Source organism: Pinus tabuliformis, chromosome 8 (assembly GCF_031772625.1).
Source record: "Pinus tabuliformis cultivar Carrire ecotype Pingquan chromosome 8, CPIR1, whole genome shotgun sequence".
NCBI classification, from domain to species: domain Eukaryota; kingdom Viridiplantae; phylum Streptophyta; class Pinopsida; order Pinales; family Pinaceae; genus Pinus; species Pinus tabuliformis.
In genome coordinates this window covers 156,543,413-156,557,344 of record NC_142294.1, presented here as the reverse complement: position 1 = coordinate 156,557,344, position 13,932 = coordinate 156,543,413, and the positions used below count along the sequence as shown (strand labels likewise).

At 35.7% G+C, this 13,932-nt stretch overlaps 1 protein-coding gene across 1 annotated transcript in view; it reads right to left on the bottom strand.

The window, feature by feature from the left end:
- Positions 1-13,932, bottom strand: part of CYP97B3 (cytochrome P450, family 97, subfamily B, polypeptide 3) — a 374,464-nt gene that overhangs the window by 113,016 nt on the left and 247,516 nt on the right. Inside the window, exon 11 of the mRNA XM_089371882.1 lies at positions 4,950-5,041. Within this exon, the coding sequence (XP_089228008.1) occupies positions 4,950-5,041 (92 nt within the window). The remainder of the gene's footprint in view (positions 1-4,949; positions 5,042-13,932) is intronic.

Genomic DNA, 13,932 nt, shown 5'->3' with positions numbered 1-13,932 from the left:
AACGAGCTCCATTTTCCAATCTTGTAATGCCCACCTTCTTTTCCAAGAGAGATTTGATTAAGTTAAAGTCCCCTTTAATAATTCATGGCATATTTTCTATAATAGGGGATAAATTGTTGATGGACTTCAAAAAGCCAGCTTTGACCCTCGATGGAGTTAGTCCATAGACATTGGAGAGGAAACATATTTCAGCTGATTCAATGAGTTGGAATTTAACAGTTAAAGTTCTAGAGGTCGAAAACATGTCTAGTACGTTGACTTCCTAAGAGTTCCAGAAAGTAATCGAGCCTCCAACTTGCCCTTATGCATCTATAGCCACCCATTGACAGTTCCTCCATTTGTCTAAAATTATTTTGGAAATGTGTTCACTGGAATATTTTATTTCCCATATCATCAAAAAAGCAAGGGAATCTTCCTGCCACTTATTTCTACGGAGCTTTTATTTTCCTTTGCAATTGAGGCTCCTTATATTCCATGAGATAACTTTCATTGAGAATTAGGGTTGGTGGAGGGATATACCTTCAAGTTTACCTTGATTCGACCTAAATTAACTAGCTTTTCCCCTAGTTCTTCAAGAATTTATTGATTGCAATTTTTCCTTTCTTCTTTTCATCTCTTTGTGATTTAGGAAGGTCTTTAGGACCTTGAGTATAACTCCAAGTTGGGGGGAAAGGGCTAACATACCTAATACATTCTTCTAAGCTTAACGTCATGCTTTGAAATAAGCTTTGCCTAAAATCTTAACCTAATGCTCTGGGTGTTGAGAAATCTAGGGCATCAATAGATAGGTGATTTCTATACTTTGATAATTGCTTGTGAGTGCCTTTTTACTTCTTGATTATGATCTTCTCTTTCTTATGTTATTATTGTGTTCTTTTCATCAAGACAATTACCAATGCATGAATAATAAAGAGACAAGAGACATAGCATATACGCCAGCCAAGGCCAAAACCTCTCACTCTTTGAGAGGAAAACCCAAACAAATTCTTCTTATAAAAACTTCAATTGACGAATACCAAGACCATGACAAAGACCCTTGACACTAGAGCCCTTCCAAGACCAAGTCACAAGCCTCCTCTTCACCCTTAGGTCAATGTTACTCTTCTTCTTCCTCTTCTCGGCTTCCTTCAAAATTTCGGCCTCTTCTTGTAGGTCTGCAACCTTTTGCTTCACAACAGAAACCCTAGATCAGCTTTTGATCCTTGAATAGTCTCCTTTTAGAGGGAGACTCTTTTCACTTCTACTCGGCTTCCCTTCAACGAAGTCTTCACCCAATCTAGATCACCCTTATATGACTGCAATCTTCGGCCTCTCTTTGCAAACTTCAGATCTGCAATCTTCGCACGTGTGAGGGTAGACTAGCCCAAAAATAGTCCCACAATGATGTCACTATCTTCGTTATCCCTTCCTCTTCCTTCGTTGATGTTAAGGCTCCTTCTAAGATGATTTTCGCACTTGGTTATTTCAGACTTGCTTGACCGAATTGTTCTCTTCCAAATGAGGCCAAGCATTGCTATATATAGTGGTTTGTCCATGATTATTAGGTCGACATGATCACTGGAATAAGCAACATCATATTTCTAGTATTATCCCTTTCATTGTAGGTCGACTTGAGTGAGGACTAGTGACAAGGTCTTGAAGGGTGAATTACAAAAACAAAATTGACTTTTACAATGTGTAACATGCCTTCAATACATGACAATGACTCTTTAGACTTTTATGACTAGATGAAAAAATCCCTAAGGGCTCACAATGGGAGCCTTAACTAAAAATAAAATCTCTTTCTAATGAAACCCTTGAGGCAAGCATTACAATAATTTTACTTTTTCTTCTTTATATCTTTTACATAAAATCACAATTACATGTCATTATGAAGACCCAACCTAGTTACACTTTTCAACACTGGGATGGTACTAGGGTCTTTTCCCCTTCATGCTTTTGCCATACTTGTCAAATCAAGAGTCTCCAGATCCATTTCCTCGCCAGTGTCAAATTCCACTTCAATCTCTTGGTCTTCCATGTTGATCTTCTAAAAAACCAACTCAAGGATTGTTTTAGGGATGGCTTTGGATCCCTTTAGTGGCTGAGAAAGTTGTACTTTTGGATTCGTCTCATCCATGGGCTGATCTGGGTCTTGAGAGGCCTCTGGAGCTTTCTGGGTATTGAGGATCTCAATATTCCATATTGGTTGAAGGATTGAAATTGTTACTAGTTTTCAGCCTTCTACCAGAGGAGCTTTGTGCTGCAGCACCTAGATTGGGGTTCGGTAAATTCCTCTTCATCTTTTGATGCTTGTTGCAGCTAGGTGGTGGGATGAATTAGGAGAGGGCATTCCTTGAATAAATGTCCATATTCATGGCAACAACAGCAGTAGAAGGGGGTGTGTTCATCGTCTGAGGTTTGCTTCCAAAGTTCATCTTGATAGTAGATGTCTATTGACTCAAGCAATGGCTCAAAAATGTTCACATAAACACAAATCCGTGCATAAGAAAAGTACCTTGATTGTTTGGTGGCTTCAAAGACTTTGAAAAAGTTGTCGAATGCGTTACCTATGCAAGTATTTCCTCTTACAAAATTCTCTTGGTAAGGTGTACAATCAAATCGATATTGGAGCTGCTCTAAAATCTTCTTTGTTGGCAATGAATCTCTCTATCCAATAACAAAGGTATAGACTCGCCAAGTTAAAGAAATAGAGGCCGCCTTCAAAAAAAAAAAAATTGTCCTCCAAACTTGCAAAGATCACTGTGAAGAGCCTTTTGCTCCTAGTTCCAACTTGATCTGTCCTTTGGGCTGCCATTTTTGTTAGATCCACCATGATAGGGCTTTTTCTGAAGGCCAAATCCCCAAGAATTTGCCAATCAAAGCATTGTCCTTCATGTATTTTATGTATTCCCCTATACAGTCTGATTTAACTTCAAATTTTGAGTCAATTGTTGCTCTTGGTAAGAAACTTCCTAAAGATAGCCTCTCTGAGTGAGGATTCAAGGGTTCGAACACCCCTTTACTGGTTCTCTCTTGCCCTTTTGAGGAGTTCTGCGTTGTTTTTCCCGGATCATGAGTGGCATCAATGGAGGAGGTTGTCACGGAGATGACATCGCTGAAGGAGTGAGCGGTGCTCCCCCTATAGTTCTAGCCATTTGCAGATGGATCAGTAAGCCTGGATCATCATGCTTTTAATATCTTTCTTTGACATCTAAAAAGTATTTCTTTATTGCATTTTTTTTGTATTTTTAATTTCTTTATATATATATATAAAATTTAGAGTGGAATCAAATGACAAAAGGGGTATAATTCATTAGTATTGAAAAACAAGGTATGCTGCACTATTTGCTTTTACTTGACTAAAAAATTTGTAAAAAAATTATAGAAACAAGAGTATCTGTGTAAAATGGTGATCTTAACTACCATTTTCCAAAACAATAAAATAAATGAAAACTCATATGATATTGCAATTTGTGTAATTGTATAATTATGTAATTTTATTCCATGAGCTCAAAAAAACCTATATAATTATATTTTTCGAAAGAATTTATCCAAAAAGCATATGAATAAATGATAAAAAAATATACAGTAAAGTCATAATAAATAAATAAGAACAGAAAAATTAGAAAACACCCAAAAAGAATACGAGTAAATGATAAATAACATATCTATTAAACCCATAATATATAAAATAGAATATATAAATTAGAAAATGACTCTTGTTTTATATTGATATATTCAATTACTCAATCATTAAATTTATCAAAAAGCATACCAGCAAACGATAAATGAAAAAAATTAGAAAACTATTTAATATTGAACAAAATAAACTAAACTGAATTATGAGGAAAATAAAAGACTGGAGAAAGAAACTATTAATATTGCAAAGCAAGGTAAAAAGGTATCAAGATTTAAATGTTTGAAAGGCTTTTAAAAACAACTTCATTTCTCCTACGATTAATATGAAAAGAAGGAAAATTCTCGTACGATTAATATGAAAAGAATGAAAACCTAATAGATGTGGGTAAATGAAAAAAAAACTACGATGTGTAAATAAAACGAAAGACAATCTTTTAAAGTTTTGATTGAAAAAATTTTGAAGTGGTTTTTTTTATAGTACTCTCTATATTTTAAATGATAATTAGTAAATTTCAAATGATTAGTTTCATCTCAAACATATACATAAGAATGATCCTCTATAATTTTCACTTGATCACCTGTGATTAGAATCGATCTAGATGCCTCCCAACTCTGGGATTTACCAAGCATTGAGAAGGATCAAATCTGTGAAAATATTTCCAAAACACTTTAAAAAAAAAAGTTGCACCTGAAAAAAAATTGAACATGAATTAAGGTGGATTTAAACTGATTTATGTTTTAAGGTTGTATTAATGATTTGAAATATATATAAATCAATTTATAATTTATGTACTCAAGGTTTATATCATTCCTTTACTACCCTTTCTATTTGAAATCTAACAAGTATTTCTCCTTTCCAAATCTTTGTATCCTTAATTTCTTTATATTCAGCATATACATTATTTATTCATGTCTTAACACAGATAATTTATCTAGTCTTCAAATATTAGATTTTTATTACAATTAATTCCTATACCTCAAGCCATTACAATCCTCCCATCTAGAGGAGTGCCCCTGTTATTCCATTCCTTGGGTTATTCTTACCTTCTCGAAAGTGCCCAATCTCACGTTTTAGCATATATAATCATTTTGTCCAACAATATAGCAAAAGCTGTAATTTTCAAAAGAAAGAGTTTCTCTCATAAACTACCAACAGGCAAATTTATGAAACCATGTAACATAAAACTAATAAGAACAATAATGGCAGTTTTGGCAACCATTGTGTTTCCCAGTTGCGAAAACATGAATAGCGCTTTCTATTGTCCTAAGGGAAAACATTTGTGGCCGGTACTCCAACCACAAAGCCAAATACCTATACAAAAGCGTACCAGGTAAAGTATCTGGCTGTAATGCTCTCCTAATCAGCAAAGGTGGTTGAGGGTAAAGTCGAAGTGCCTCTGCTATTATTAGCCGAATATATCTGCAGATGTCCGTAGTGGCGTGTCATAATTTTGATGGTCAAAGGCTTGTACATTGAGTAGGAAAACAGAGAGCAAATAATTGAGATGAATTATAATCTTTTGAAATGTGTCCAAGGCCGCTGATTTTCTTTCAATATAATTTCTGTGGAATGATAGGTTAACAATTTAGAGAGGAATTGGAAATAACACTTTAGCACATATAAAAGTGGTGTGTGTGCATATATATATATATAATAAAAGTGGAAAATAGACATATAGAACAAAGAGCTAGCAGCAAAAAATATTAATCAAACATAAAGAATTTTTCCTAAGCATAAATTTAAGAATGTAAATCTAGAAAACTGGTAGGTATACTTCGTTCAACAATAGTGTAAGTCAACAATGCTCAGCATATTATATAGCTTTTCTGCATTTATCCCTAGAATTATTAGGCACGTCATTATAACAAAACAATAAAAGATAGTATAGAGATAGGAAACAATTGGTAGATTGAGACATGGGATACAGAAACCAAATGGAAGGTGTTGACCACTCCATGTCAACTACCTCATAGCTGTACATTTTTTCGCGCATGGATTTCCATCATGTCTGAGCATTCAGATGATCCACAGATTCATCATTATCATCTAATATGTACACTTGAGTTTTGTAAACTCATTCTGCATTTTGTAATGCAAATGATCTTAGTAAGACAAATGTATGTAACAACCTAAGTAAATTTATTTTTTTGATGATGATTTCTATCCTAGGAGGTTTTTAGTCTCACCGATTCATGTGTGTTTTTAAACACAGATGATCAGCGGAATTTTTCCCTCCAACCTCACCCCAAAGCTAAGGTCGATTTTGTCATCAGGATTTTAAACGAGTCCTAGTGTTATTTATCGAGTCTCTGTAAAAGTGATTTGGGAATAATTCTAACTATTTGGTTAGATTATTTTATTACATGTTACTTAGTCTACTAGATCATATTTTGTGTCGCAGAAATGGGTAATTATTGAGGGTCTATAACGAATGGGTGTTCCCCTTTCATGGGTTAGAATTGTAATATTTCATGTAAAAAAATATTTCGTGCATGGTCCCTCATAGTTAGACACCATGGTTAAATATTAGATGATTGGAAAAATTAATAATCCCCTCATGAGTCAATTAATTAAAATTTCTGGCTAAAATAAATTAAAATGTTAAAGCCAGAAATTTAATTAATTTAGGTCCTAAGAAAAATTAAATTCTTCAACATTTAAAATTCGTGGGTTTTAAAGTTCCTAATTTTTGGAGGTCTCTGGCCAAGGGAATATTGAAAATTTCAAGATATTTTGAACCCTTGGGCCATAATAGTTAAGTCAAAGTCAACTTTTTGCGGCAATTAACTCAAAATAATTATTTTTGAGTTAATTAAAAGTGAAATTCGAATTTTCTCAAAATGTAACTTTATTTCAACGGTGATGATTAAAAGATCATTTGATCTTCATCAACAGTTGAGATTGCTTTGATGGGGATCAAGCCAACTAGCCGTTGACGAATTTTTTTATAAATGAGAGGTTTCTCTCCATTATTTCATCCGATTTATGAATCGTCTACTTGCTCTAGCTCTTCTAACTTTTTCTAGATAATAAAACGCAAAGACTTTAAGGTTTCAGATCGTAGTGTTCCTCTTTCAGATTTATGTGGTAATATTGTTCTTATTACTTGCTGCTTTTATTTACATTTGCTGATTAATAGCCTTTGAGGATTGATCTGTGTACAGGTATTTTGCACAGATTTCTAGGTTTTTTAGAATATCATTTTAATTTGATAGAAGTAGCAAGTATCTCTATTTCTTGATCATTTTTCAGATCTCTATTAATCTAACAAGCAGATTTAAGTGTGCAAAAGTTATCATTCAGAATCTGGGCATTTGGGGAAGTCTTCAGCTAGACCAACTGACTCTCAGTTTACAGAATCTAAAAGAGCCCACTATATTTTTAATTTTTGAAGTCATTTTATAGAATATTTTACTTGTAGGGTTTTTCTTGGGCTTGTGTTTCTTTAAAATTTCAAATTTATTTCTAAATATTGTGCAAAAATTTGTTTAAATCTAGCTAATAGAGGGCTTTGAACTATAGAATTGTTAGATTTGTAGAATATTATTGTAGATTTGTAAATAGCGAATTTCTAATTCATTGGGGTTCTGGGTATTTCATATTTTTGTATATACATGCTTTCGGGTTTTCTGTTTTTTATTTGTGCAGAAAAAAAAATATGAATATTGCAAGTGATTTTTGTGGTTCTGGAGAGAGATCTGAGCCCCAGAGGGCATCTCCATTTTGTTTGCAGGTTGAAGAAAAATTTTAGAAGGATCATGGGCAAATTCTTTTAGGGCCTTGAGGCCCAGCGCTGGCCATCTCCAGCCTCACTCTCGGCCTCTATCATTCCACCCTCAGGCCTCTCATCTTTGCAACCTTCTTCACCATAATTTTCTCACTAAATTTTTCCTAAAATTTCCCAAAAACAATTAGCAAAAATTTCTCAAAATTTTCTGAGTTTGGCATTTGCATTGGAAAATTTTCAGTGACTTGGGCAACCCATCTACAAGTGTCTTCAAACCCCTAGGGGTTGACTCAATGTCGCAGGAAACGTCCCCCCCCGGATCAAAATCCACGATCCGTATGGATGCGTGGGGGAAGTGTCGTCCGAAACACGTTTCACGCTGATAAACACGCTTCCTGGAAATTTCGGGAAGCGTGTGCCCGAAACGCGTTTCGGTTTTTCCGAATCGCGTTACGGGTTTTTCTGAACCACATTTCAGTTTTTCTGAAACGCGTTTCAGACAGCGCTTCGGTCGTACGAAGCGTCAAGCTTCCGAAAAAAATTATTAAAAAAATGCAAAAAATATATAAAAATATATATATATATATATAGCAAAAAAAATATAAATATAGCAGATGCAATTTTGAATATAAATGCAAAAAAAATATATATATATATATATATATATAGCAGACGCTTCCGCGTCCCCGCTTCCAAAAAACGTCCCTGTTTCGTCCCCGCTTCGTGCAACTTTGGGTTGACTGTTGCACATCTTCTAAACCCTAGATTTTTCATTGATCTAATTGAAAGCAAGATTAATACTAGCATAAAATTTTACTTATCTGAAATTTAGCAACAAATTAGTTTGCATTTTTCACTGTATTACATTTCAGAAATATAATTACTTTCAGAAACTTTTGCATGCTATTTTCTAAATATTATTTAACTGTTTTTTTTTAGTAATTTTCCGAGTTTTTAGATCAAATACATCAATAAATTAGAAAGAATTAAACTTAGAAATGTTCTGAATTTAGCAACAGATTTAATTTACATTTTTACTGCTGTATAATTGCTGAAATAGAAGTTAGTTTCAGTAACTTTTGCAAACAAATTTCTGAAAATTGTTTTACTACTGTTCGGTAATATATTTTTGAGTTTTTAGATCAAATAAATTAATAGATCAGAAAGAATTAAACTCGGAAATTTTCTGAATTTAGCAACAAATTTAATTTACATTTTCACTGTTGTATAATTGTTGAAATAGAAGTTAATTTCAGTAACTTTTGCAAACAAATTTCTAACAATTGTTTCACTGATGTTCGGTAGTTTATTTCTAAATTTTTTAGATCAAATACATTAATAGATCAAAAATAATTAAACTTAGAATTTTTTTGAACTGTAGTTATCAGTTTGTCATTTAAATTTTTTTGCTGTTATAGATAGAAATTTCTGAATATTGCATGGTTACAAGACTACTAATTTAAAATATATCGTTGGTACTATCACTTGTTTAAGAGTAGATTTCTAGACTGATATTTCATTGATGTAATATGAGTTTAAGCACTTAGTTTAATTTCGAAAATACATTTGTTTTTTTTTTAAATGCTCATGCGAGTTTTACTTATGCATCTAATGATCTCTGATTGAGTATTTCATACAAATGAATTTTTGGATTTAAAGGTGTTTTATTCCAGCATTTTACATTTCAGTCCATTGTGCATTTCAGTAATTATTTGTATAGATTTTACATTTCGCAGTGCTAGTATAAGTCCCTGCTTTCACATTTAGATCACCACCTTTCTGAGCCTTAAGTTATGCAACATTTAAGACATATTTCAAAAATAATTTTAGGCCCTCATTTCATTAAAATTAACCAAATCCCTGCATTTCACATAGTTTTAAATTTTGCATTTGCATAGTTTTAAATTTTGCATTTGCATATGAGACAGTCGAGTCTTTTCAGCAACAATTTCTCATCCTTTGCGGGAACCTTATTTTCTTCACAAGATAGTTAACTCCACAAGGCATTGGTATCATTTTCTTCAAATAATTTTGAATCCTTAAAATCTTATGCAATCTAAAACAAGTATTGGTTGCTTAGTTGTGTCTCCCAGGTTGGTTGGCGCCCAACTAATCTTTCCTTTTTCCATTTCCATAAGGTCTACCCCACTTAGTTTGGCTCTTGGGAGACAACTCAAACGGAGTGATTGAGGATCAGTGTGACAACCCCCGATCTGAGTCGTTGTCGCGGTGCCTAGACATTTTGTGCGACAACAGAAGGGTTACAAGTTTTCAAAGCACTCTAAAGGTTTGTGCACGTTCCCTTAATTTAGTAGTTATTAACTTATTTAACATCCAAGGATAAAATATTCAAAAGAAACAAAATGGGACCTTTGGAGTATAGTTTAGCTATAATCTCCAAAGAGATCAAAAACAACAAAGATGGATTTAAAAAACAAAATTTTGTAAAGTTGGGTTGCTGATTCAAAAAAAGAAATGTGATTGACCTATAAATAGCTATGGATAATTTACTAAATAGTTTGTCACAACAAAGCTCAAAATTGCAGCACTGCTTGGTAGGAAATGTTACTGCTCAAACTTGCAAGGGGCCTAAAAGGGACTCCTAAAGGGACAACTACTAGATCAAGGACAACAATGAAGACTTAGCCCATTGTCACCTCAGCTAAGACTCCCTACTCTTTACGGACTTTCACCGATGGGAGGAGACCCGTATATAGAAAATCATCTGTGAAAGATGAATCAACAAATGGATGTGAAGTGACCTCGATGATCATTTTCCTAGGAGGTTAAGAGTAGAGCTTGCTTGCTCTTCAAGCAAGGTACAAAGCTTTCTAAGATAAGGAGGTGACGATTTAAGGGCTAGGTTGGAGGAATGTGCCTTGTAAAGGAGTTTCCCAATCCCTAAAATCCTTATTGAACTTGACTTCCTGACTGGTTCTTGAATAATTGACCTTTCAAAGGTATGGGACCACACAAGACCAAGTAGAGCCAACCTATGTTGAGAAGAGAGAATCTAGCAACCAATGATAATTTTAACCTAGACAAGGAAGGGGAAAGGATTAAAGAAAAAATTTCCACTTAAAGGTGTCAAATTGATCCTATGAGGGGTTAGCCTAGGGAATACCAGGGCAAAGTTTGATCTCAGAGTTAGGGATTGGGATATCTCACAACTCCACCGTTGAAATGGCTTCAATTTTGGAGGAGGCCTTGAGGACACACCAGTGTCGTAAAGGCTAGGAGATCGAACTTTTTCTATGGATGTTTTGTTGGGAAAATGATGCCCTAGGTGACCCAACTTGGCTAGACCTAGAAGAGAAGGGAAAAAGTGGAGAAAAATGCTCTTTGAGTTATCACCTATTGGTAGACCAGTGACTAATCCCTTGGGGAGAATGGAGTCTAGGAGAATGATGAGAAAAGATTTCGTATTTCAGTCAAGCAGGCCTTAAGGGCTACTTCGCTTGGCCTTTACAGCAAGAAGAAGAGACCTCAAAGCTTTTATACTTCGCTTTGCAAAACTAGATGGCTTATCAAGATAAATTCACCGATGGAATTATCCCTAGGAGATTTCATTCACATACATGGCCCAAACATTGCGAGATGCTATATAGAAACAATAATTCCACAATTTTGCAATTATGCAGTGGAGAAATTAGCCCTAATATAGCAAATATCCCATTCAATGCATATGACAAAAGTAAAACAAGAATAGCATTAAACGTGTGTACTTACATCTAATAGAACATATCCAACCATCAACAATTTGACAATAAGCAAGCTCCAAGATAAAATACTCCAATCCAAACATCAAAATTCATCCATGCTCCAATTCATCATCCCAAAAAAAGTGTGAAATTCTCTAAAGAGAAGAATGATCCAATCCAAAAGTGATGATACAAATGAATTCATGTCTCTCCTATATATACACTCATTAGGAGTTCAAATTACTTAATTTGAGCCTACATTAGCCCATCAACTAAAATAATGTGCAAATAACTATCTATTGGTGACAAGCCCACCAACTAGCTCATAAACAAAATAATTACCCTCCCAAGACGTCGAACAATCAATGATGCATGTTGTTGGGCTCTCTAAGAGGCCTGATGAAGTCCATAAGTGCCAAAATGATGAGTTGGACTTCCAAAAGTCATGGACATGGAGTTGGCCCCTTGTTCTCCACATAATAAACCTATGGTGCTCCCAATGGCTGTGAAGGTACACAAGTGACCTCATGGGTCTCCAAGTGACTCGAAGATGCCTATAATCAATTTGTAGGGGCTCGGATGAAGGTGTAAGTGATGCCACATCAGCATACAAGTCTTCGGTCATCTGTCAAGTGCATGGTACAACCATGGGGCAGACTCAGCAAAGGTGACCCAAGTGCATCTTCCTCGCCCAATAGGTCAATCTCGAGCAATCTTTGAACATCTATGGAGATCCATGGAGTTCTATCTACTGTTGTGGAAGCCCAAGACTCTCAACACACACCCTACATGTGCCAATGTAGCCCTTTGGAGGGTTAGGACCCCGTATAGGGAGACCAAACCCAAGATGGGGACCACCTGCAATCTTGCATAAGATCCAATGCGTCCCCTAGCCTTCCGGTACAACAAGTCATCGAGGAAATTGAATAAAATAACTTACAAGTTACGGACCACAAGTGGGGACTTCATAATGACCTGCCATTCCATAATGGGGCTTTGGCAAGTGCTAATGTCTCCAAGTTCCAAATGGGGTTAACCAAGTATCCCATTAGTTGGTTTCTACTTCTAACGGGGATAATATGTCCAGGGCACATCCTTTAAAAGATGGTGGCATGTGATCAAAAGATGGATGGAGTAGGGAATCAAAAGGGGCAACCCTGGGCCACATGCTGGGGTACAAGGGTAACTAGTAAAAAGGAAGCCCATACTTGGGTATATAATGTATAGGAGGGAGCAATCATGGTACATGAGGTGACCCGACCTTGATTTTTTCACCCTTCTTTACATGTCTTTTGCCTTCTTATAATTTTTCTTTAATTAACTACTCAGGACTCAAGGGGTAAGAGCATGATGTGTGAGATATAGTAGTGGAAACCCCCTTTTAAGGTAGGGCGGTTCATTGCCCACCAGGGGTTGGGACAATCATAGGTTCTTATATGATGAAGGAGGCTCATAGAGCATGTAAGAACTAGGGTGATGGCCATGATGATGGGGTAGAGCTCATGTATTGGCTTTTTCCCACGTGCTAAATGTGTTTGTCTCGGCCATCTTTTGCATTTTGTGGTGCATTTCCTGTTGAATGTGTCCCATTATGCTTTTACTTTTCTTTTTAGTTGCATCAACCTCCGGAGCATCATTCTAGGCCTGACACAAGGTGTGGGCATGGGGAAAAGGAGAGTTAGCCCAATGTGGACCCAGTCGAGGAATGTGGACCCAAATGGGATAAATAATGAATGGGATTATAATGAATGGAAAGGGCACAATACATGTGGATGAGGGAGAGGGACCACACAACCAAAATCAGGGTTTCCCATGAAATACCATCCCTAAAGCCAAGTGGTTAGTAAAGAGATCCCACGGGACTAGAATCCAAGGTTATCCAAAATGGGTCTAAGGGACAAGAGCACCAACCTATCCCATTCTATCCGTTGAATCCCCCCATTAATTCATGCCCAAAAGTGTCCATGATAAGCAAACTGCAATACTCAATTACCGAATGACAAAGCATACCTTTAGGTTCGAGAGGCCCACCTTCAAACATACAATCATGGCAAATGGGTGAAGGCCCAGATGGCTAGCTCAGGTGGCGGAGAAATGACACAACGAGCTAATTGGTGGTTGAAAGGGGCTACCGGCTGAGGACCATCTTGGAGAAAAAAATTATCCTAGGAATATCACCCACAAAATGGTGGGTAACATCTCGCTCCAACTGAGACGTGATCTCTCGAAGAAGTGGACGAAGCTACTCGAACAGGAGGTCACGAGAACTCCAGCAATCTCTTGGTTACCGTAGACCTATTACCAACACATATCAACGATTGAACCCATGGGCCAACATGTTTTTCACAATGTCTTATGATCACCCATGCTTAGTGTTAGGCCGTAAAATCAATAGAAAAATAAAATATGCAAATTTTAATTTAAATGCATCTAATCTACCATGAGAAATATCATATGAGGTTAGTTCTAATGCAAAATCAACATGTGATGGATCCTACTCTAACACACATAACATACAATGTCAAGTGCTAGGAATAATCATAGGCCCAATGCAACCAACATGTCAATTGATCAATACAAGAATGCATGCTTCCATGATTATTTTTGCAGCAGACTTGGCAATACAAATGGGAACAATGATATGAGGGGTTGTTGTTGAAGAAAGTGTAACTAGGTTTGGTCTTCATAAATGTACTTTTGATATTTCTATTTATTCAAGAAAAGAAATATTATTTTTGTTATATTTATCAATGAGTTTCTTGTTAATTGAAATAGGTCTAGCACATGTCAAAGTGCTATAGGTGAGTCAAAGAGTCAAAAGAAAATGTTGAAGACCCGTAAGGGCATGTTACACCATGTATATATTTGTATAAGAGTCAAAG